The sequence below is a fragment of the Danio rerio genome, chromosome 20 (genome assembly GCF_052040795.2).
Source record: "Danio rerio strain M-AB ecotype USA chromosome 20, GRCz13ab, whole genome shotgun sequence".
In the NCBI taxonomy this organism is placed as follows: Eukaryota; Metazoa; Chordata; class Actinopteri; order Cypriniformes; family Danionidae; genus Danio; species Danio rerio.
Genome location: NC_141040.1, coordinates 26,073,113 through 26,099,498, shown reverse-complemented (window position 1 = coordinate 26,099,498; position 26,386 = coordinate 26,073,113). Strand labels below are relative to the sequence as shown.

Here is a 26,386-nt window from a genome sequence, read left to right as displayed (position 1 = left end):
CATCACTTACATAAAAATGAGCTGTTAATAGGTTGTGGCATGTGCTTGCCATGTGTTGCTTGCAAATGTAACTTTTTTCTGCACATCCTTGGATTTAAATTGGAAATTGAATTTTCCATCCTTTTATTACTGGACTATTCACATTTTGGTTGCTTGGTAATTTACTTTTCGGGGGTTTAGCTTAGAGCTTAAATCAAATATTGGTTCGGAGCCACCAGAAAGCCAAGTTCTTTTCCATTGTGTTACAAGTTCTGTAAGTGTTAGGTCTTCTAAAATGACAAATTATTTGATTAATTACTTACGCTCATGATATATTGAAACTTTCGTTCATCTTCAGAATACAATTCAAGAAGGTTTTGTTGAAATCCGAGAGCTTCCTCATCCTTCATAGACAGCGAGGTTCTTGACTTGTTCAAAGAGTAGAAAAATGATTGTAAAAAATCCTTCAAACACACCATATGCCATCAGTAGTCCAGTCGTAATATAATAAATCTATGAGAATACTTTTGTGCACACATACAATAAAAATAACAACTTTATTCAAGCATTTCTTCTCCTCAATGTCAGTATATTGTGCACATTCATAACATCACCATCCATGACTTCATCTGTTTGAAAGAAAGCACAGGTGTATCTGAGGTAATATGCCAGCGGGGCGACATGTCAACACTCTTGATAATATTCATTCATTCATTTAGCTTTGGCTTAGTCTCTATTTTAGAGGTCGCCACAGTGGAATGAACCCCCAACTATTCCAGCATATGTTTAATGCAGCGTTTTGGGAGTACATCCATGCACACACATTAACTGTGGACAATTGGTTTATTCAATTCACTTATAGCGCATGTCTTTGGACTGTGGGGGAAACCGGAGCACCCGTTGGAAACCTGTGCAAACATGGGGAGAACATGCAAACTCCACACAGAAATGCCAACTGGCTCTCTCAACTTAAACAAGCGACCTTCTTGCTGTGAGATGACAGTGCTAACCACTGAGTCACCATGCCGCCTACTCTTGATATTATTCCAGGTGAAATACTTAAGGTATATGGTTTGTTTTGAGATTGTTTTAGTACAATTCTGGACTTTGAACAAGTCTTAACCATCTGTGGAGAATGAGGCATCTCTTAGATTTCACCTAAAATATCCTCATTTGTGTTCCAAAGATAAACTAATAGCTCAAAGGTTTGGAATGATGTAGGTGAGTAATTAATAACAGATTTAGAATTTTGTGTGAACTAACCCTTTAGCGGGCAACTTGTGAAATCAAGTTCTAAACAAGGAGGCTAGATAGGAGCCAGATCATTGAGTCCTATCACACAGTATATGTGCAGCTTCAATTCTTTTAGCATACCTCTACCTCCTATATTTCTCTTCCAATGTGAAGGAAGGTCTAGCTCAAAACTTGAGCAGAACCTCGGGTTTGAGTGTCTTCCAAGGAACTCAAGCCAAGATTGCTTACCATTATCTACCGAGGCTCAATGGGCAGGTGAACTCGTTAATCATTTGTTTGTGCTCTGTCTCTCTAATGGATAGTGAGTTTTATATTCCGAGTGTTTGCAGTAATCCCATACCGCAGATCTTCTCGCTCTTCCTCTACAATGCCACAGGCTCACATTCCATTACCTCTGTCCAGTCAAGGATTGGGTTACGCCAGGTCACATACAAACCCACACATGTTGTCAGGCACATGCACACACTCATTCACTGAGGATCATGCCGAGAAATATCACATTTCCCCACTTGGTCAGCAGGTCCAGTATTCAGTTTAGTTGAAGAGCTCTAAATTAGTCACACCGAGTTTACTGTCAGCTCATTCATTTCAGCACCTCCGCGCTAACTTACATTTGGGAATGCGCAACACTTCTCTGCTAATGAGGTTTTGAATTTTGGCACTGTTATTGTAAATACTTGCCACTTTGAATAGTCCTGACATTTGAAAGCAGATAGTTCATCCGTAGATAACAGTTCAACCATCCTTTATTCTCCATACCATCTTCCATACTATCGAAATTAAAACTATTGAAATCACGCATGGTGACCAAGAGCTAAGAGCTAGATGGAACTTAGTTCACTCAGTGGTGCTTTTTATAGCCCTTCCAGTCCACTGTTTTTATCTACAACAATCAATCAAAATAAAATAAAATAAAACACCCTTTACTATGATCAATTTCATTTTGTATGGGTGGTCCATCCCTGCTTCGTTTAACCCTTATGTACTGTTGGGGATATTTTTATCCACTCTGGGGTGATTTTATATCTAAATTTGGCCATAACTTGTTCTGTATTTCAGCTAGCAGAATGAATTTTGGTGATATCTTATTTTGACACATGTTTTGAGAAAATGCTTTTGAAATTTTTATTTATTTTTTTTTTTAACTCAGCGATACACTCTGGACAAATTTACTACAAATTGACTTTTTATTATGTTTGGGATGAAAACATTCACTAAATTAAACTGCGGTAAAAATGCATCAGATGTATATTATTTCTATTATATATATTATATTATATAATATATATACTCATTCTTGATAAAATTTACAAAATTCTTTAGAAAATTACAGGATTTTAAATTTTTATTTGCCAAATTCATAAATGATGTCACTGATTTGGTGAAAAAAAATACAAAAGGACATAGTTTCAATATAATTTTTTTTGGTCACGTAAAACAAAATTTTTAAATCTAAAAATGCATCAAAGCCAATGTTGTTATTAATTCTTCACATGTCCAAGACTGTGACAAAAGGTAAAAAAAAAAAAATCCAGACGACAATTACTATTTATATTAAAAGTACACCCTTTTGTGTGTGTTTTTCAGCAAATCAGCAGAATCATTTGTGAATATGGCAATTAAAGAGTTAACATCCTATAATTTCCTAAACAAGTTAGTAGTTTTGATCAGGACTGAGGTTGATAAACAGATTTATAGAAAAAAAAAAAAAAAAAAAAAAAAAAAAATATATATATATATATATATATATATATATATGTATAGAAAAAATATTTACCTCAAGCATTTTTATGGCAATTTAATTTAGTGGATGTTTTAATTCTTAACATACAGTAACAAAAGGGCAGTAAATCTGAACAGTGCACAAGGGTTAATGTCTGTGCTCTATTCCATAATATATTTGAGTGTATGTTCACTTGCATTTCTACATGAGTGTTTATTGTATGTGTGTGTGTTTTCAGTGTATTCACAGAGACCTGGCTGCCAGAAACATTCTCCTCACCCAAGGCAGAGTGGCCAAGATCTGTGACTTTGGACTAGCCCGAGACATCACAACTGACTCAAACTATGTTGTCAAAGGCAATGTAAGTCATTACTTGTTCCTCAGAAACAACTTTAATCTAAATGTTCCTGTGGATTTTCTCACTAGATTTTACATGTCATACGGTTAAGTAATTATGGGATTAAGTGAATGGCATGCAATCCAGATTGAAGACACTTCCTTGAGGTTAAAAGCATTTAATTGGCATTGGCATCAGGGCTAAAGACGGACTGTCAGCCCAACACAAGTTGTATCCCTAATGACATACTGTACACTAGGCAGGGTTGTGTGTGGGTTTTATCGGGTTAATATGTCATTCATCATTGGAGTCTAAAAGCCCTGCCCTGACACCATGCAATTAAAATGTGACAGTTGAGTGCATTCCACACTTTGCTACTTTTTGTTGTTGTTGTTATTGTTGTTGTTTAAATAAGTGTCTCATACAGAGCACATAATAATTTGGGATTTCTCAGTGAAACCGCACTACTTGCACTAAATGAAATAGAATAGAGCAAATGTGCATATTAGGGTAAAACTACAGCATAAAGATTTGCATCAAGCAAGTTGCCATGTTGCCTTTAATGCCAAATACCTATTATTTCATTAATTAAATAAAATATATAATACAATAAAATGATTTCAATACTGACAACCTATTTAACATAAATAATAATAAGACAAAATTCATAATAGTGGATTATTGCTTTTTAATTTGTAATATTCATTCATTCATTCATTTTCTTTTTGGCTTAGTTCCTTTATAAATCAGGGGTTACCACGGTGGAATGAACCGCCAACTTATCCAGCACATGTTTTGCGCAGCGAATGCCCTTCCAGCTGCAACCCATCACTGGGAAACACCCATACACTCCCATTCACACACATACACTACAGACAATTCGGCTTATCCAATTCACCTATACCACATGTCTTTGGACTGTGGAGAAAACAGAAGCACCCGGAGGAAACTCACACCCGCACAGGGTGAACATGCAACCTCCACACAGAAATGCCAACTGACCCAGCCGAGGCTTGAACCTGTGACCTTCTTGCTGTGAGGCGACATTGCTACCCACTGTGTCACCATGCCCCTTATTTGTAATAATGATTTTTAAATTTGGTGAATTTAATTTAATTTAGTTTCTAAACGTTGGAATCAAACAAAATCTGCATTTTTTCAGGTTGCTCAAGCTAAAGCGCATTCGCACTCAAATGAAACGAGATCACGACACCAACCTCATTTATGGTGGTTCTACACATTATTATGCTCTAAATAATGCTTCGTCATATCGTGCTGCTCTTCTGAAGTAATTCACAACTTGGTCTTGATGGTGAATCTCTTCCAGAAATGACAGCGACTATATGATTACAAGTTTGTGGGCTTTTGAGTAGTTGCTGCTGTCATGAGACAGGACAGACTGTACCTCGCGTTCATTTCATACAGATTATTAAACCAAAAATCCTTCGTTTTCAAGTATAGTTGTTTAAAAGTACAAATTTCACGCTTTATTTAGATAAATTTCTTATGTCTGTGAAGCAAGTATTTGCTGAGATTCAAGTGTGTTTGTTGTGAAAGCACACGTCTGGACTGAGCTTTTCCCCCATCCGTCAGTTTAGAATGATCAATGATTGGCTCCTGTACTAGAAGGCGGGGCTTCATTTGCCATATTGACCGTTACACTCTTCCCCATTCAAAACTATACGAGTGACACATCTTGTGCATTCTATAGTCTTTGGTTTTATAAAGCAGATGTGTTTCCAGCCCCACCCAGCACTGAGAGTACAACCCTCAGTGCTGGGAAACACCCACAAACTCTCCCAATTACACACTAAAGTCAATTTAGTTTATCCAATATCCATAAACTAGAGCACCCAGAGAAAACCCACGCAAACATGCAAAAGAAAGGCAACCTTCTTGCTGTGAGGCAACTGTGCCAACCACTTAGCCACCTTAATGCCACTCAATAGAATACATTTATTATAACTATATTTTAATCTTAATAATACAATACATCCATTATAAATAGCACATCATAATCTGGAAACATAGACAAAACATATACTAAATACAAAATCTCTTTTTTATCATCTCTAAAGCTGCTAAATAAATATCTTAAATCGTATCAGCATTCTGTTGTTGAATTTGAAGAAGGGTGCAGAATTCAGCCAATAAACTGATTTCAATCATGACAACTGTAATACATTAGCTTAGTTTATCTTGGCCCATTATCTTGGATTTTTTTAGCCAATATTTGTTCATCCTTTCATCCTTTTTTGTATTATTGTGGATGAGCTTTTTGTCTAAAGACAATTTTCTAACCCATTTTGGGACAGACAATAAAGCTTTTTGAATTTAATCAAATTTAACTTTTTTTTTGCCACAAGCCCCTGTAATTTATCCTGATACTCTATGTGTGTATATGTGTGTGAGAGAGATGGGTTTTATTCCAAGAGCACTTAGAAAGGAAATCCCCCTTAAAGCACTATGACCATATTCAGTATAAAATACAAGATCTTTTATCCATGTTGAGACATGCACTTTACCAGAATGTTAAATACTGTCAAGAGATCCATGCAAAACAAGCTGAGAATAGGGTGATTTCTGCCATATCAAGACAGTTGATTTATTTTCCAGGATTTGCATTAACGAGAACACTAATGTTGCTATTGCTGGCTTCAACTACAGATACTCAATTTGCATCCAGGTTTTCATGGTGTAAACGAAGCCCAAAGCAACAAACAGTCATGACAAACATGGTTTACAGTTCAAGCCTTCATAGATATTTTTATTCTCTACATTTACAGTACTTAGAGCTTTAGCTTGAACACTTGAAATAATTAAGCCCTAGGTAAATTGAATACTATAATCATTTACCCCTTTTTTAACTGATTGCTGTCCTTCTAACAGATTACCGTGTTGATTTGTTTGTTTTGGGTGTGTCTCAATACACTCCCTATAGGTCATTAGTCAGTGCGCTTACCTGACAGCTATTTCTAGGGCTTCATTTCCATGAAATATCCAACCTATACCTGTACATAAAAGTCAGTAAAAACAGTGATTTATTTATTTATTTCAGTTTATTGTATACATCACTCAATCTCCACTTGTTTCAAACCTCTTTGACTTCCTTTCTTCTATTGAAAACAAAAGAAAACCTTTAAAAGAATGCTGGAAACCAGTAACTATTGACTTACATAGTATTTCAGTATTCCTCCACTTATAGAAATTGATGTCAACTGGTTTCCGACTCAAAAGATCTTCTCTTGTGTTCAACAGAAAAGGTTTGGAACCACCGGCAGCACCTTTTAAGCACTGTGTGAAAGACCTCAAGTCATGTAACATCAATCTACAACTTGTTAATAACATCAAAACCACACGGTTGGAGTTTCCAAATGTGTGTTTTGATTGTAAACCGTTTCTATGGGAGTCACAGGAGAAATGTGTGATGCACTGCGTGTTTTTAAGCTGTCGGTGCTGTTAAGGAAGGAATGTGTGTAATGAGGGTTTTCTCTGCACAGGCTCGTCTCCCAGTAAAATGGATGTCCCCGGAGAGCATCTTTGAGTGTGTTTACACCTTTGAGAGTGACGTCTGGTCTTATGGCATCCTGCTGTGGGAGATCTTCTCTCTTGGTACGTTCAGCTCATCTCATAATAACAATATTATTATATGATAAACTGCTTGTTCATTCAACCATTGTGCTTTAAAAGGGAGTAGTCCATATCCAGGGATGCCTGTGGACTCTAAATTCTATAAGATGATCAAGGAAGGATATCGAATGGAGTCTCCGGAGTTTTCCCCAAGTGAAATGTAAGTTTGAGATGTGAGAAGTTCTGTAGGAAGATAATGACAAGATAATGAAACCATTTACATGCTACAAAAATGTTCCCAGACATACTGAAAAAACATTGCTGTGTTGTTGTGTTTCAGGTACGATATCATGCACTCATGCTGGGATGCCGACCCTGTCAAGAGACCCTCATTTAGCAAGATAGTGGAGAAGATCGAACAACAGATTTCAGACAGCACTAAACACGTAGGCTGCTTTCTTTATCTTCTCTTTTAGCTCTCAAAACTTTGTAAAAGTGCAAGGATTAATAACAAACTTGTTTTGTTTTCCAAAATAGTTTTTTAATACACAAACTATAAACTTTTACTATAAACTTGTTTAAAAGCAAATTTGCTTGTTATAGTTAACTTAAAACCATTTTTAAAACCATAAAGTGTCATCTCAAAAAATAATAATAATAAACCTGCTTTCTGCCAAGGAAATATTTCCCATTTTCATTCAGGTTAGTTAAAAAAAATAACAATGTAACCAAAATAAAAACTAAAATGTAAACAAATCAAAAATACACACATACTTGAGAATTTTTTCAGTACAAATGACAATAAAACGCAACAAAATAACGAAAACTTTAAAAATTAACATAACACTTTTTTTATGAATTTGTTTAAATACATTAAAAAATGCTGAATGGTTTGAAACATGATAACCATATCAAGCTTGTTATAGTTAAAAAGTCCTCTAGAGATTGTGCAGCACCATTGATGTGATCTAAGATCTGAAGAGTTGATGCCGACTACAGAGCACTTCAAACGTCTCCATAATCCTGGACCAGGCTGTATCCTGAGCAGATTCTGTGTTGGTCATGGATTAGTTGAGAGCATGAGACCCCAAAAGAAAGGACCTGAAAGGACCCCAGTGACCCCGTGGGCCTGTCTGAACAACCGTCAGTGACCAACTCATACCTACAGCTTCTCCACGATGGACATCCAGCGTCTCCAGCCTTCAGCACTTAGACTGCAGCTCTGCACAAGAAGTTTGGTCAGTGGAGAAATGATCTCCCCCAACTGAGCCTGGTTTCTCTTGTTTTTTTTTTCCTTCACTTTCGTCAATTGGTGTAATTTGTTCCTCGCCACTGGGTTGCTTGGTTTGGGACTGCACATATATGGATTTGCTCTTCAGTGTTTGGACTTTCAGCATTGAAACTTAAACTACTCTGAAATAAACTAAAATTAAACTCCAATCATCGATCGCTATATGGCGAATAAAGCCCGCCTTCTAAAACAGAAGCCAATTATTGATCTCTATATGGTGAAGAAACCCCACCTTCTAATACAGGAGCCAATCATTGATCGCTATAGGCTGACGATCCTCTGGGAGAGGTACTTGGACCAAACATGAGTTTCTGCAGATTTTGGGTGATTCAAACATTTAGAAATGAAACTAAAGAGTTAGATGTTGTTTAATTTTATTGGTGGTTCCTTACGCTTTGCAAGTAGTTTTGGAGAATTTGATGTTTCCCCATTTAAACAGAATGCCAGAGCATACTGCCCAAGAGACATTTCAAAGATGGCCGCAGAGTAAAATGACTTGTCTTAAAGGTCTTTGACTTTGACTAAACTTAAAACCATAAAATAATAATAATTATTATTATTTATTATATAAATGTAATGTTATAAAAAAATAATAAAACATCAGATTTTTTCTCAGGAAAATGTTCTAATTTTTATTCAGTTTAGCTCAAAAATCTGAAACCAAAATAAAGACTAAAATATACATTAATAAAAAATACACTGGTTTTAAAAAAGATAACAACTTAATTAGTCAAAATGTAACAATTGTAAAATAAAAACAGAAAAAGTTTAAAGTAAAAACAGTTTAAAGAAAAACAGAAGTCATTTCTGTATTTTTTCTGAAAATAAAGGTTTCTAAAAGTCATTTTTGGAGAATTAAGTAGTAAATAAAACAATATCTTCTCTTTTCTCATCAGATTTACTTAAACTTCAGCTCCAGGTTGCCAGCAGCACCAGGCCCCCGTGAGGAATCCAGTTCTCATGTCCATCGGCTAAACTCAGTGGGCAGTCACAGCACAGCCACTCAACCTCTGCTCTCCAGCAACGACGTCTTTTTGGATAGATCGAGTCCAAGTCACCCTGTAGTCTGAAAATCCACTCTCAGCAAAAAGCGTCATCTTCTAAGACTCTCTGCGTCATTGTAGCTGTCTGACATACGTGAGGACTTTGGTGAAAAACACTGATCGTAAATCTCAAGAGCTGTCCGGCTCTTTCCACCTTTCTTGCAGACTGTGTATATAAGAAAGGACAGTGATGGTGTGCTTTCCTATTACCATTTCATGCGTTCTTTGGAACTGTGGGACACTGAGTTTTCAAGAAAGCTAATAATCAATGCTGGCATCATTCCATGGTACTATATCTCCAACGCGGATCTGCAGGAGAACTGAACTCGTTTTCTATAAAATCCCTTCATTACTTGGGATGTATAAACCTAATAATGCTTCTTTTTGCTAGTCGTCGAGTCTTTACACATGACAAAGTCAAAAGTCGGAGACAAGACCAAATCACGATGAGAACTTTGGAAATTCGACGTCATTTTGACATGATCTTTTAGCTGAAAATGCATTATATCGCACCTTTAACACTCGTGTGTTGAATATGACTCACTGAGTGTCAGTAGTAAAAGTGTAAATCGCTGTTATTTTCATATCGAATTTATCATTTCTGCTCAAAAATGAAAATATCCAACACATATAAGGCTACGTTATCTGGAAATGTATGTATAAGCAGCAATAAGTCCGCATTGTAACTTTGACAGCATGATCATGCGCAAGCCAAAAAACAAGCTACTTGATGCATGTTGCGTTGGGGCTAGTATTTTGTCTGTTGGCAGCTGAATCTGTAAGTTTATGTTTCGATAGACCAAATTAAGGCACAATTCATTTCACTGTCAGGAAAGGTGTTGAGACAGGTAGAGGCAATTCATCACAGCTCATCATTTACTCAGTGATATTTTGGTTACATAGCAGTATTATGTTATTGGCTTGTGTTGTCTTCTTTTTTTTTTCCTTTCAACATGGAAACGTAATTTGGGACAGCAAAATGATCCAGTGAAGTGGTAATTCAAGCTTAAGGCATCAAACTTTTAGACAGTGTTTCTTTTAGGGATCACTTTAAACCGTTTCTGTCACTTCTACAAGGAAAATATCTGGTTAAAAAATACTGGTTTCATTTGTACAGCTCGGTTTAAAGTAGTTTTAAATAGGACGTGGTTCCTTAATGGTGGAAGATCAGGTTGCTTCTGTAGCATCAGTTCTGTTCTTTATTCCACAACAATCAGAGTGAAAACATATTTTTTTTGAAACTGGAAGGCATAGCAAGTAGTGCTCTTTTGTACATTTGTAAATGTTTCGCTAGCTCTCTTTATTTTTTGCATGAAAAGTAAGGTGGGGGATGATTTGTTTTAAGTAAAGACACCTCTTAAGTTACAGTACGTTTATACAACAATGACCACGTTTACATGGACATCAATAATTTAAATATTTGCTTTAATCTGCATAAGACAATAATATGATTAAAGTGTTACCCGAGTTGCTTTTTCAACGTTCGTTTCATGATCCCGTTTTACATGTTATAGCACATAATTCGATTAACGTTACTGGGTCACCACGCTGTTCAGGTTTCCTCTATAGTTTCATGTAATTTGGAGTATTTCATTTTTAATTTGTCGACTTTAACTGCAGTTTGGCACTTTCACTTTCATTTAGGAACATGTCATGCATACCCCCATGACAAACGAGATATTGGATGCGAGTATGAACTGCTGAAAGAGTGTTGTTTTAACTAAATTTGTTCCCGCATTTCGCAATGCAGGTGTCTGTGGTCCTTCAATGACTTGGTAGGCGCAGAGAATAGTGTCAAACAGCCGTGTGTGTATAGACCATTCTGTCACAAAATGCGGTGAAAATCCTACACGACGGTAATAGTTTGAGTTGTTTACATGTATGTACTGCATTTAAATAATGCGACTAAAATCGGCATACTCTTCGTACTACTCTGTACTGCACCTCAATAATATGACTAAAATCGGCATACTCCACGTCGTATTTCGATTTATGTTTAATTCGATGATGACCTTAATCGGATTAAATGAATTAAAAATCGATGTTTACATGGTAGACTCTTAATCAGAGTATTGTCTTAATCATATTAAAATCAGGTTGTTGGTGTCCATGTAAACATACTCATGTTTTTCACCTGTGTATTTGAAAACTTTCACTAATGTCAATGTTGTCAACATGGTTCCTGAGGAAACAATTGCTAAACAACGATGTATTATGCTTGCCAGTTGGCAACGAAACAAAACACTACAGCTCTGTTCACATACAGCTCTGTAGTGTTTCTTGGTGTTGTTTTTTTTAGATTGTCAGTCACTCACAAATAGATAAATGATATCTGGACTGATTAGTGGGCGACATCATCATTTTTGCAAAATCACGTTTTTTGTTTTGTTGTTATTAAAAGTTGGCATTTCCAGACTGCTGATTTTTGCTAAATTTTGTGTAAACATTACATAATTACATTATGTAACTACTTTACCTAATTACATAATGTAATTACATTACGGTAACCGATATTGTAATCGGGATTAAGGGTGCTTTCACATCTGTGATTCGATTTATTTGGTTGGGCAGCAAATAATACGTTGTAGTTTTTTTTCTGCAGTTTTTTTTTACACCACGCTGATTGCTCTTTTCCGAAAGTTTAAACAATCCAGAATGCAGCCATGTGACCACATTCACATCACTCGCCATATGTCATTGAACGTATTTCCTAAACTCCATATTCCTATGGGAACTGAGAGTAAACAGAGTAGGAAAATTTGCCTGAAATGACTTGCCCAATCATACTCCGCACAACTACGGCAGGTGGTTTAGTCCAAAAATGAACGGTATGTTTTTCAGTTGGGTCTGTTTGAGTTCAGATCATATTCTCAGCTCATAGAACAGCTCCACTGTTCATTTGAAAGCATAACTGGACCACCTCTTTAAACCAGTCTGTATACTTTTTGGTCAGATTTTGATGTGCACTTGACTGTGGTTACTGCGATACAACCCAGTTAAATGAGGCTAGTGTAAAAGCACCCTTAAACAATAACTATCATTTTATTTTTTGTTGTTTGTTTGTTTGCTTGGTCACACTTTATTTTGATGGCCTATTTGTTGAATTTGACTTACATTACATCTGCATGCCAACTAATTTTCATTAGATTATATGTAAACTGTTAGTTTGGGGAGTGGGTTGGGGTTAGGGTTAGTGTAAGTTGACATGTACTTGCAAAGTTTCTTATAGTCAGTTAAATGTCTGTTAAAGAAGCAGTATCAGCAAATAGTAAGCAGACAGACTACTAATACTCAAATAGACCATCAAAATAAAGTGTTTTATAATTGGCTGAATATATATTCAAAAGGTAAAATTTTGGACCAGCAGTGGGGCCAAGTTGGAGTACTTACTCTGGTCCCTCGGGCTCTGCGCTGGTTGGGAAAATTCTAAATTGAATCAAAACAATCCATAACAATTGGCTTGAGATTGGCAAGCAAATTTCGGGACATTGCAACCTGCAGAACCTGGTTAGTTAAAAAAAAAAAAGTTAGAAAAAGTAAAAAGTAGTTCAGGCAATGTATGGCCAAAATACCTAAATCATGCTCCATTTTCATTTCATTGTTGTGTAAACGTACTCTGAGGTTGTGCGGTCTCTCTGCGTTCTTGTGTTTGCGGAAATGGCGGGTTATTGTTTCCTACAGACTTGACTCAATTACTCTTCTACACCAACTGTTGTGCCTGAAACGTTATCTCTGCTCTTTAGCCAATGAGAATCATGCTGTCGATGGTTGAGCCAATAGAAAGCTGCCGCTGGGGTGTAGAAACGGGTGCCAATGGCTTCTTGCTCTATGTAGGAATAGCCAACGAAGGATCTGCCAATAGAAAGGTGGCTTTCAGATGGAGGACACACACACAAAAAAAAGAGCGGCTTTCTGTTACTTAGATGAGCCAATCGGATTCTCATTCCATTGCCAAAGGGAAAAGGGCAGAGTATGCTTTTGAATATGAGCAATGACTGAGTCGAGCTGAGCAAACATCAGTAGTCCAGGCACTCAGTCAGGAGCTCGTTTCCCAGGTCTCCCTCTGTTCTTTGTGTCCAGCTGCTTCCTCCGCCGGATGTCTCACTTCCACAAAGTCAGCCGGGGAGATCTTATTCAGACTGTCTCCCATCTCCACGCCACACTGGGACATTGTTCCTGTTAGGCACTGGCTCTTGCTTCCATTTGCGCTAATGTGTTTTGCGTGTCTGCATGAATGTGTGAATGTGTAAATGCAGGTCATTTGCTGTTAAAATAGCTGAGCACTGATGGATCCTCCAGTAGAAGGACTGTAGTTAATGAATTTCAGATTTGTCTGAAGTCAAATGCTGAAGCCGCTGCATACATACCATCACTATTTGCTCTTTTCTTTATGTAAATAATATATATATATATATATGTGTATGTATATGTAAATCATATTGTTGCTTCTTATTTTATTACCATGGTACGTTCTCTCATGTGCTGCAAAGACTTTGTTTTGTATGTTACGGTTTGTCAATTCCATTTAAGTTTACTTGATCATCTTCTGTTATCGTCTTGCCTCTTGATTCATTTCTTCATAAGTGCAGTTTTCAGACACACGGCAGGTACAGCTGGTTATACATTTAATCCATTTACATTATATTCGCCGTTGCTTTTCTGTTTCAGTATTTTCGGTGGTGTCTGAATGAACGATGCCAGGAGGAGTATACGTGAAAACTAAACGCAGACGGTCCAGGACTCCCATTTGTGACCGCTACAGTTCTCATACGCATTTTTCTATAATTGAAAGGTGTTTTGCCCCTGAGAAGATTGTTTGTTTAATGTATTTTATTGTATATTTATTTTACAGTTTTTATTTTTAAGACAAATGTGCAAATCCTGTGTGTAGCTCTTGTTACTTCAGTATGTAAATAAATAACTGAAACCATGAGCCTTGTAATCATTGAGGTCTTTAGCTTGAAGCTTTTATTGGCCATCTGGAGGAAGATTATAGGTGTTCTTAAAAGAAAAGCAGACCACTGCTCTGCGTTATTTTGAAAACAACATGTCATGTGAGGAAAAGAGTGGACCAATTGTGATTTCGAACTGGGACAAAGGGAAGAAAAATAGGTCTGTTGGTGGAATCAAAATTAGAGAACAATGCTGGAAAACTTGATTTTGTTTTTTATCAGAAATGTATCCATCTGTTATCCATACTGGCATACTGTTATCCGAATACACTCTTCTTAAGTCATTTCACAGTTGACTGACTGTAGTGAGTTCAACACTTACCAACAAGGATTTTCCAGAGATATTCAATAAGGTTTAACTCGGGACTCCGGGCTGCCATTTAATTATGTTTTCAGCTTGAAGGAACTGATTTGCTGTGTGACAGGGCTCACTGTCCTGCATGAAAATTGGTGGCTAATTGAGTGATTAGCACAGGAAAGCAAATACATTTGTTCTGTCATGTAACTAGGGCTTAATTTGTGCCGGAACACGCAGTATCCGAATCCGGCACCTCTGAAATCTGATCCAGACCGTCATTTTACCAATCCCCCTCCTCATCTGCCCTTTCCCCCCGTTTGCTGTTCACTTTTATTTTCTTCTGCGACCTTCAAACCCTCTTCACTTTTGTCCGCAACACCCCCGCCCCAATTACTTTCGTCCGCGACACCTCTCCATCCTCGGGTAACATGCCGGATCAGTTACCCTGATCTATTCCAGGACCTCGCAATTTACAAATTAAGCACTGCATATAACTGTAGATGAAACAAATACTCTAAATTAAGCTTGCTATTTTATTTATTTATTTATTTTTATTTTATTTTTTTGCTGTTGAGAGGTTTGGTCACTGCATGGTTTTCAGTCTAAATTCTCTTAAACATTGAGACACTGGATGACACATCCGTACCCTGTTCAGAGCGGAACTAATGCTGCAGCATTGAACTGGTTGAGATTTTCTACATTAGCCTGCCCTCATCTGCTTTTGTATTTTGCAGTCTTTTGAGGGGACTTGATGAGTTGGTGACAGTGTAAAGACGCAATATTACAATTCATAGATTTGAAACGACCAGCTTCTCTTGCTATGACTGAAATGCTCTTTTTAGCCTTTATCTAGACAAGCAGCACTAAATAATGTAATCAATACACAGGAGAAAAGAAAAAAAATCAGTTATGAGCGTTTATCAGTGTCAGGCTTATCTAGACAACCTGCTGTCTGAGGGTTTTGGCCTACAAAAACAATCAAAAAAATACAATAAAAATACTTAACAACTTTAGAAATAGCAGGATAATACACTTAAATCCAAGTGAAATATTGCAAAATAATTACAACATTTCAACAAATTGTATATATGTTTGTTTCTCTTGATTTTTTCCCCCTTTTTAAATGTTTTATTTAATATTTTTTCCTAACATAAATTTGGGTGTACTAAATTGTCACCAGATTTGGCTTCAGTACTGAGTAATGTATATGTACAAATATTATACTGTATATGACTTGTGATGGTGTACTCAAGTATGCTGAGCAGTATACATTTCAAGTGGATCAATACCTTTCATCAAAGTTGTGATAAAACTACTGAACAACACTCAAAATCCTACACGATTTTGAAAAATGTTTCTGATCCACTTCAAATGTTGACTACAGTATCTATTTTACACATTTGTTTCAAGGGTTCAAGCTGGTGAATGATAATAAAGGGTGTTTGGCATGCTTTCCTGGGAGAGAGCCCTGAGCTCAGAAAATCCTCAAGCCTGGGGCTCCCTCCCAGTTCATTGGGAGAGAGGGGAGTCTAAGTTCAGGTAGGTCTCGAGAATTCCCTGAATTCATTCATTTGGCATATTCCTTGATTATTAGGGTTTGCCACGGTAGAATGAACTGCCAACTATACCAGCATATGTTTATGCGGTGAATGCCATGTACTTAATGCTCATTTACTGTGCCAATTTGGTTTATTCAGTTCACTTATACTGCATGTCTTTGGACTGGGATAGGAAATCGGAGTACCTGGGAGAAACCCACACAAGCATGGGGAGAACATGTAAACTCCACACAGAAATGCCAACTGGCCCAGCCGAGACTTAAACCAGCAACTTTCTTGCTGTAAGGCAACAATGCCGCCATGCCACCCTGTCCTGGATTAATCTAGAAAAGATGAGGAGTATGGATAGATGGGAGGATTCCTCAAGATAAAGATGACTAAGGTAAGGAAATCAGGTTATTTATGTACATTTGGATTTGTTTGATAGGTGAGCATTGCATGAGCTAATGCGGGACCAGCCATGGTCAATCATAAGCAAGTGATCCTCTCAAGATTAGTTTATAAGAAACTTGACTAACAGTAAATAGACAGTGTTTATATTTTTGGGAGAGGTAGATAATGATGGTTGACAAAGTACTTTTTTTAATACATGCATAGTATTTATGAAGTGTCGTGCAACATTCTTGAAATAAATCCAATCGGACCATGCTCGTCTAATGCTTGCACTAAATGATTTTGGACCATATTGTCAGCCATCTGTTGGAGCATGCAGTAGAGTTTCTGCAGACTACAGCAAATGCAAATGTCTGTGAAGAAATGGTGTCCCATTTATGATTAAGCCCAATGGGCTGAAAATGATGCAAAAGCTTGTTGTCAGAGACGGTCTGTGATTTTGGATTCGCTGCAGCTCTGGACATCTGTTTTTTAATGGGCGACAGACATGAACCCTCATTACGATGAGCCTTCATTTTGTTCGCAGAGTACCTCAGCAAATTGTTTTGGAGTCCTTAACAGTAAGATGAAGTGTATTGTGTACATTTAAGAAGACCTTAGCTGGTACTTAGGCTCTGAGGTGTCCCAAAGCCATCACAGCACTTTCTGAGCATGTGAATCTCCCTGCACAGAGTTTATTGTTTGCCTATCTGATAAGAAGCAAAAAGGATTTCCCACTATTGAAGATGACCAAAATACATACAGTGAGTCAGCAGCACCTGAGGACTTCATGAGAAAGTGAAAAAGAGAGAGGGGGAGTAAAAGAATAAAGTTTTAAAACATTAGGGTTTTGATGCCATACAAGAAACACCTGCAGAGACGTCCAGATGTTGAAGAAGTGAAAATAGTTACTCTTAGATGAAGTGTGTAATTTCCACTGCCGTTCTGAAAGGGAATTGCAAAACTAATGACATGCTGCCAGGCTTATTTACAACCCCATGAATGCCATCTTACCGTCCTTTTATCTGCATAACACACTCTAATTTTTTGAGAATGTGAAGAATTGTATAACTTTTTAACTCTAGCAAGAAAAACATACTAAAAAATACCTAAATATATTTTTTATTGTTGTTTTTGTTGCCTTAAAAAATGCTTTCATTTTGCACTTCAGTCAGAGTGGTTTGTCTAATGAACATCACCTCCCTGTGGTTTCTGTGGTGTCGATGACAGTTTGACCCGTTCATGTGCTCAGACCACGGAGGGTTGAAGGGTTTGAGAGCTTTATGAAAGAAGTGAGGAAAACTTTACCTGTTTTAAACAGATAGTTCACTCAAAAACGCTTACTCAAACAACACTTTTTCCAATTTAGTTTGATTTTTTTGTTGTTGTTGTTGTTGTTGTTGTTGTTGTTGTTGTTGTTGTTGTTGAACTCAAAAAGGGATATTTTGAGGAATGGTTAATACTGATAGTCATTGATTACCATAGAGCAGTTTTTTCATACCTTGGATGTCAATGGCTGCTGGTTTCCTGTATTCTTTAAAATATCTTCTTTCATGTTCAGCAGGAAAAAAATCAAAAATATTTAAGCATCTACTGTACTTTACAATTCTCTGAATCTTTGCATTTACTGCATTTATTAGGTATTAGTTGGAGTAAATTGTTATTGTGCTTTGGTTTTTCCATTTTGAGCACAAATATTCATTCATTCATTTTCCTTCAGTTTAGTCCCTTTATTTATCAGGGGTCACGACAGTGGAATCCAGCATATGTTTTCCATAGTGAATGCCCTTCCAGCTGCAACCCAGTACTGGGAAACATTCGAATATTCACACACATACACTACAGCCAATTGAGCTTAATCATTTCACAAAGAGAATGGTGTTTAGGATTTTAAAGAAAAACATTTTCTTAATTATTATGGTTTAGTTAGTGAGGTACACTGTCATTCTACAAGACCGTGTATAGCAGGGATATTTATCCTTTTAGATTCAAGAGTGAATCAGGTAGAAATTCTTTTTTTGTGTGTGTGTGTGTACTAGCTCTGTTGATTGGAATGTTTTGCCCATGATTTTTAAGTGAAGTTTCACAAACTACTTTCGAGAGGAACGTGATATGATTGACCGCAGCTGGTCTCTCATCTGCAATCATTAGATAGCCAATCAGATTAATCCAAACTCACTATAAGTAGCCTAGCAAAAAATTACTCCCTTATCCATTTTACGAAGAATCCCCCCATCCACCCCTTTTCCCCCCTTTCTTCCTTTACCACAGGGAGCTCTCGAGAACCACCTGATCTCGTACTCTCCTTACATGCTCTATCGACCAGGTGGGAGCCCTGGGCTCAATTATCTCCGATCTCAGGGTCCTCTCCCAGGACAGCATGCCAAACCTGGTAAAAGCGTCAAGCAATATCTAAGTGTGAACTCTTGAAAGAGATTCAAATTGAGAGTGTTTTTAGAAGGGAAATCAAAAAGTGATTGTTTTACAGTTGAAGTTGAGGATTTGGTTGTGCCGAGTTGCTGAGCTGATGAAGTTTGCACTCCATTTATGATTTGCTCATTCATTTGTTAAGAATATCGAGGACCAAAATGGAAATAAGCCTGTGGCTTTTTTTTGTGTATTTTATCCTTGACAGTTTTTAAAATATGTATGAATTTGTCTAACTGGACTTGTTTGTATATTTTTGTTAAAATTGTAAAATAAAATTAACTGACCTATAGCGCATGTCTTTGGACTGTGGGGGAAACCGGAAGAAACCCAAACCAACACAGGAAGAACATGCAAACTTCACACAGAAATACCAGCTGATCAAGCCAGGACTCAAACCAGCGACCTTCTTGCTTTGAGGTGACAGTGCTAACCACTGAGCCATCGTGTCGCAGAGTACAAATCTTGCAATTTAGAATTTTTCTTTCCGTAATAATTATTTTATCTTAATGTTTTCCATGACTGTGTAGACGTGTATAATGTGCTGTCTTGGTTTTCCTTGCTCATTTTATACCATGCCTTCTGTCACATTCCTTGTGTCTGTGCCGTTACAGGAAATGAAAACTATCAGACAAGACAGCAACAGACCTCTCTGATTCAAGATAAGACTGTGACTTCATGTAGATAAAGAGTCTCCTGAGGGGGCGAGACTGTTGTTTGGGTCATAAGGCACAGCCTAACATTCCGGCATGAGATACAGTGTAGCATTAGCCAAAATAACATCAATGTTCAAGCCAGATTTTATTTTTATTATTATTTTTTTTTTATTTTTATTTTTTTTTTTGGATATGGCAGAAATATGAGATCTGGGAACATCTTAATCCTGGATCCATCTATAATTCGCTCATCATTTATTTCTGGTATTCAAACAATAATGTAGTGCTCCATTATGGATTATGGGAGGCTCATGTTTTAGTTTTGGGAGTCCCCAAGAACTGGTTGACTTTTATCAGGATAAATAAATAAATAAATAAATAAATAAATAAATAAATAAATAAATAAATAAATAAATAAATAAATAAAAACTTTAATTATCCTACAGCCTGCATTTATTTTATACCTTATGTGCTCAACAACTCCCAAATTAATTGCTCAAATTTTTCTTCCATTTCCTCCTTTTTGTGATGCTAGTCTGTTGTGTTTGGTCTACTGTATGGCAATCAGTGTTAGTTGCAGTTACAGTTTCAAAGCTGCTATAATTAAATGGCTTATCCTCTGAAAAAGTAAGAATTTACTTATTTTTTTATTTTTTTTATTATTTACAAAATAGTCGCTTTAGATACAGTAAATAAATTCAACTGTGCTGTATAAATCAATTCAGGGAAACATAAGATTTGTAATTTTTGTTTTGCCAATATATTTTTTTCCAACTAAAAAAAGTTTACATTTATCAAGATGATTTATTCTAAGAAACAATGAATTCAGTGAGTAATTAGTTCATGACAATATAAGATAAATATATTTATTATATCAATGCAGAATATAAACTCAGAAAAGCAGAGTAACTGAGTAAGATATTAATAACAATATATAACAGGGCTGCACAATATATTGATTAAGCATTGATATCACAATGTGCACATCTGCAATAGTCACATCGCAAATCTGTTTGTTCACTTCTGCTATTTATAATTTGATTTGCATTTCAAGTCATTTATTTTTTCCACTTAACTGCAAATTAGAATAGAAACGGTATAAAAAGCACACAAACATACTAACAGTAATAGAAATCCACTAATTTCCCTTTTCTCACTGTTCTTTCTGTGAATGAATTATGTAGAAGCAGTGCGTGGTTCCTCATCGGTTAGTAACTCTATATTTCATTGCACCACAATATTCTATCAGGCTTTTTGGCAAAAAAAAAACAAACAAAAAAAAACAAGAGAAATCACGGTTTTAATTAGTTATTATTAAATTATTTGTAAATTTCACCTCTCCTGCTGTGCATGAACTAAGCTGTTGAATGGTCAGTGTATAAGGCAGCTAGGTTGACCTAGATTCAATTTCGATTACCATGTTATTTTCTAATTGGTTGCCTATTATGTCCTGAATATACTCCCGTAATGCATGCTGCAGTCCTTTTTTGTCTGGCTTTCTTGGATATCTCACCTGTTCGCCAAAAATGACTAATTATATCCCTGGTAATGTCTGACACCGACGCTTGACTGCCGTAGCAAAAGTAACTAAAGAGGGCGGGGCTTAGCAAAGGGTCAATTACTCACTCTTCACATCCTCATCCTTTGGCAGTAAAAAAAATGTATTTACCTTCACAGTGTCGTCTCAATTTGATGCCATCTCAGATCTATGCGTAGGTGTAGGTTGGGACTCTCTTAATGTTTCATTCTGGCTCTTTAAAAATGACTCATTTAAATGACTCTGAGTCGACTCTTTCTTTTAGAGACAACCACTTTAACACGGTACACTTTCAGATATCAATCTTTGCAGAATGTCTTCATTTACTTTGAGCTGTGGTACACTCTGCATGAAAGATAATTTTTCATAATCCATAACTGGGGCATTTTGCTCAGGTAATCAAAATATATTAAGATTTACTGACTGTTTTATCTCCTTTGCCTTGGGCGGTGGATTGCCAGCAGTTTAACTGTAGAAGTGAAGGCTCACGAAGGTCTAAAAGTGTATAAACAGGGAGGAGTCGCTTCTGGCAATGTTTGAGCAGTTAAATGATGAAGCAAAGCCCCGGGCAAATGAAACTGAACACACACACAAAGATTGTGAGGCAGATTGGGGTTGTTTTTAAGGGACCTTATATGTGAAAGTAAATAAAGTTTCAGGGAGGGTATATACATGGGAATATGGGTTGGCATTTCTTGTCATTTTATAGTCAAGGGCCAGCCTGCACTAATGTCAAAATGGGCTGTGAAGAGACACTATTGATCTCTATTTAACACATAATGCATAGCAATCATCAAATCAAATGTGTCCTTCATTTATAATTATTGGTTATTATTACTGTTAAAGAAAATACAATAAAATTGCCTCGCTAGTTCTCCTTCATTGTGTTTTTTGTTCTGCTAAACTGATTTCTGTTGAAATTTCTTTCGCTACACGAGGATCTGATAGCATATTTCGTCATGAAAATGTGCTAACTACTTTTTGAATTGGAGGTAGGAAAATCTGGCAGCTTAGCACCAGTTTAAAGAGGAAAATTAGATTGGCAGTTAATACTGTAGATCAGTGGTTCTCAAAAGTTTTTCATCAAGTACCACCTCAGAAAAAAGATATCTTTGCAAGTACCATCATCATGAGCAGTATCAAACACAGTAGCGGATTAGGTCCAGTAAAGCAGCTAAAACTCTGTACAGTTCAAAACCGAGGCATATTAGTTCCTATTATTAAGAACATTTAAATTAAAATGTGCTTTTAAAAGTTAAAAAATGTAGGTTACTGTTCTTAAAAAGTAAAAAATCGAAAAAACTCCTGGTTTATGAGCACCTGGAAATGTTGCCTGGACCTCATAAATATAGACTTTATGTCATCATAATCATATACTGTATAAATCATTTTTGATAAATTACTTAAATATATGTAGCATGTACATATAAATTATTTCATTAATCCGCGTACCACTAGAAGGAAGCCCACGTACCACTAGTGGTACACGTACTACAGTATGAGAACCACAACTGTAGATGAAACGGATGACTTGCTGTTGCAAGCAACCCAACAGTTGTAATAGAACAGAAAATATAGAACATGTACTGTATTTTGTGCCACCATTTAAAAAAAAATAAATAAATTATTTCTTTTCATTTATCTTGACAACTTTTGTTGTGTTTTTTTCTGAGAGGGTCAGCAGAAACTACCATGCTAAACAATGTCATGCAGATTAATGGTAAGGGTTGGATTATTGGTAAATATTATTACATTTTAGTTAGTTTATCATTAATTTTCCTTCGGCTTAGTCTCATTTATCAGGCGTTGCCACAGTAAAAGGAACTGCCAACTATTCCGACATATGTTTTATGCAGTGGATGCCCTTCCAGCCTCAAACTAGTACTGGGAAACACCCATGCACTCTTGCATTCATAAACTAGAGCCAGTTATATATGTAATAATCAATTCACCTATAGAGCATGTCTTTGAATTGTGGGGGAAACCGGAGCACCCAGAGAGACCCACATGAACACTGAGAGAACATGCAAACTCCACACAGAAATGCCTCGGCTTGCCCAATTGGCATTTCTGTGTGAAGTTTGCACCTTTTCCCTGTGTTCGCGTAGGTTTCCTCTGCTCAGATCAGCGGGCATCCACTGTGTAAAACATATGCTGGATAAATTGTCGGTTCATTCCACTGTGGGGACCCCTGATGAATAAAGGGACTAAGCTGAAAAAGAAAATAAATCATTGAATTAATTAATAGCCCATATATAGCCTTTATAAAAAAACGTATACAACTTATTACACTCAAATATTTCTGTAATATTTAATGCCAGTCACTATTCACTGCCAACAAAAAACATTTTTACATTTCTGTTTTTGTAATTTTAAAGAATGAATAAGGGCATTTGGCATTACAATCATGATCATGAGAACATGAATAAGTTAGAATGATCTTTGTGTTTTCTCTCTTTTGGCCAATCAATCGAAATGTGTGGAGAGGCGGAGAGTGAGTTACTAACAAACACTGTACAAAAAGAAATTAGCATTGAATGGCACTTCCTGCAGATTAGGGATTTTTTTTCTACAGATCACAAAAAAAACTCCTACACTGGTGAGCAACCGTCTTGTGTATGGGACGCATGCTTTCATCTGTCATCTCTGATATGAATTTGTGCTCAGCTCCACAATGGGCCCCTTTTTCTCCATGTTATGACTGGTGGCAACCAGCATCAGGAGACACTCAGAAGGCAGTTTTGCTTTTTTTTAAATCAGCACACAAGGTAGATGTCCCATATAGGGACAGTAGGTTTTGACGTTATAACCAAAAATGGATTTCACAGTATGTAAAACAGGTTTATTTTACGATAGTCATTTTTATTTTTTATAAAGGTTGTTATTCCAGAAAATGTATAAAGGGCTTTATATAGTAAATAAGCTTGAATATTTAAGAAAAGAAAATTTCTTTATATTATGTGATTATTTTGTATTTTATTTTTAACCTTAGAAAACAAAATGTGACATTAGATAAACAACAAATTCTACTGTATGTTATATTTCACAATTGTGTGTGGACAGATCTTTTTATTTATACATTTCAGTAGCATCTTCTCACAGATATAAAATAAAATCCAGATAAGTAACAGTTAAAGAAAACTTAAATATGAAAATATGTAATATATATTTATATATGTAAAATGTATACACTAAACCTATCAAACTTTTTTTTCTCAAAATGTAAAAAATTACAATACTTGTAGAAATATTGGTCACATTTTTATGGTCTGTTTGCTGAACTAAGTAACATTGCATCTACATGCCAACTAATTAATATTAGATTATAAGTAGACTGTTAGGTTGAGGTTAGGATTGGAGTTAGGGTTAAGGTTAGTGTAAGTTGACATGTACTTGCAAAGTTTCTTATAGTCAGTTAAATGTCTGTTGACGGAGCAGTATCAACTGATATTAAGCAGACAGTCTACTAATACTCAAATGGACCATCAAAATAAAGTGTTAATGAAATATTTTAACTAAATGATCACTTTTTTTAAAATGTAAAGCAATTGGCAACACTGACAGTCTCCTATATAGCATCTTACTCAGCCTCAAGCATGCTGTATGTGAGTTGGCCATGCCGACTTATTTACATTTTGCAGTATACACAGAATAAAAATTATTTACAGTATGTAAATATAGTTTACAGTACAGTATTTACAGAGATTATTTCATGGTACACTTTTAGAAATAGCTGTCACTGGGGTGGTACCTTTTTAAAAGGTACAAATTTGTACCTAAAAGGTCCATATTAATACCTCAAAGATACATTTTAGTACCCAAAAACTACAAAAGTGTTCCTCTTAAAACTTTTAGTTACTAATATATACTTTTGAGGCAACAATATGGACCCTTTAAGTACAAATGTGCACCTTTTGAAAAGGTACCACCCCAGTGACAACTCATGTACCTTTATTTCTGATAGTGTACACATTTCATTTCACAGTAATGATATATACTGTACCATCATACTACCCAGCCCTAAGGGATCATTCACAACAAAAATGACAATTAAATAATATTTTACTTTACTTACTTAAAAAAGCATTGTTCTAATGCCATTTCCTTTTTCAAATTCTAAAAGGTTTGTGCATTTTATTTGTTTGTTTGTTTGTTTGTTTGTTTGTTTGTTTGTCAGTTTTTAAGTTTTATGCTTGACTCTAGACTATCCACTGGTTAAGTCGTGACGTAAGGAATACTGTTTCCGGGTCCATGATGCTATTCATTTGAATTGAAAAAATATTCATTCATGATCAATTTTTAGTCTTATCGCTCAGTTAAGTGAATTTTATATAAAATTATAGAGTACACATCAGTCTTTGGACTTGCTGCATCACAAAAAAATTAATAACTTTCTGGCCATCGGATATTAGGCATGATTCGACCGTTATTTTCGAAAGCATTACATTGCTTTGTTTTTTATTACCATTTGATGAGTCTCCCCATACAGTTTGATACAGCACTTGGACCTAGAAGCGGATATGGACGATACCATGGAAATTTCCTTTTTACTTTCCTTATTTTTAATTTCTATTTGCACATACTATATAAAAGGGCTATGAAGTCCAAAAAATTGCTGACATTTTTAATTACTATGCTCATATTTAAGCACCAAGTGTTTAAGTCTATCACATTTTGATCATATGTTTGTATTCAAACTCTAAGCACTGAAAGTTTTAGTTTGCTATCAGTTGCCAGCACACTCGCATTCATGGAGGGACGTTTAGCATTTTCTGTTTACCAAAAATGTTTAATGCTTGGCTTTAAGAGCTGAAACACATAAACATATCCTCCAAGCAAACATGCAAAAGAAAACATGTACTGAAGCTAAAAAAATAAATAAAATGTTTTTAAAGTCCTTGCAAAGCGAGTACTGAACTTGTCGTTTACTCAAGTCATGCATCCCTACAAGCAGAGAAGCAGAGAAGACCAAAGCAGGGAAAAGACTGCTTCCTGTTTTTTTTTTTTTTTTTTTTTTTTCCAAGCGGCTGAGGAAGTGTGTGTGTTGGATGTGTGCATATATATATATATATATATATATATATATATATATATATATATATATATATATATATATATATATATATATATATATATATATATATATATATTGAGGGGCAAATTTACCACAAGAACCATCATGAAGCCAGTCCGGAACAACACCACAACCCACACAGAGCGAGTGAAAATCAAGCTGAAGCAACAGCAATACACACACATAAAGAATTAGTTAAGAAACCCCAGGTGAAGAGGATGGAGAGATAGATGAGAAGGAGTGGGGAAATGTGTGCTGGGTTTATCTCTGATACAGTTCACTTCCTCTAACATCCCCACAGTGGTGTGGTAATA

At 36.0% G+C, this 26,386-nt stretch overlaps 1 protein-coding gene across 6 annotated transcripts in view; it reads left to right on the top strand.

Annotated features, from left to right (window-relative positions):
- kita (KIT proto-oncogene, receptor tyrosine kinase a) overlaps window positions 1-14,127 on the top strand; it is a 103,537-nt gene extending 89,410 nt beyond the window's left edge. For 5 of the 6 annotated variants that reach the window (XM_087296331.1, XM_087296330.1, XM_087296329.1 and 2 more), the window contains 5 exons: window positions 3,195-3,317; window positions 6,794-6,905; window positions 6,984-7,083; window positions 7,204-7,309; window positions 9,051-14,127. In XM_087296331.1, coding sequence (XP_087152457.1) covers window positions 3,195-3,317; window positions 6,794-6,905; window positions 6,984-7,083; window positions 7,204-7,309; window positions 9,051-9,224 — 615 coding nt within the window. In that variant the 3' untranslated portion in view covers window positions 9,225-14,127. 6 annotated transcript variants of the gene reach the window in all.
- The last annotated feature ends 12,259 nt before the right edge of the window (window positions 14,128-26,386 follow it).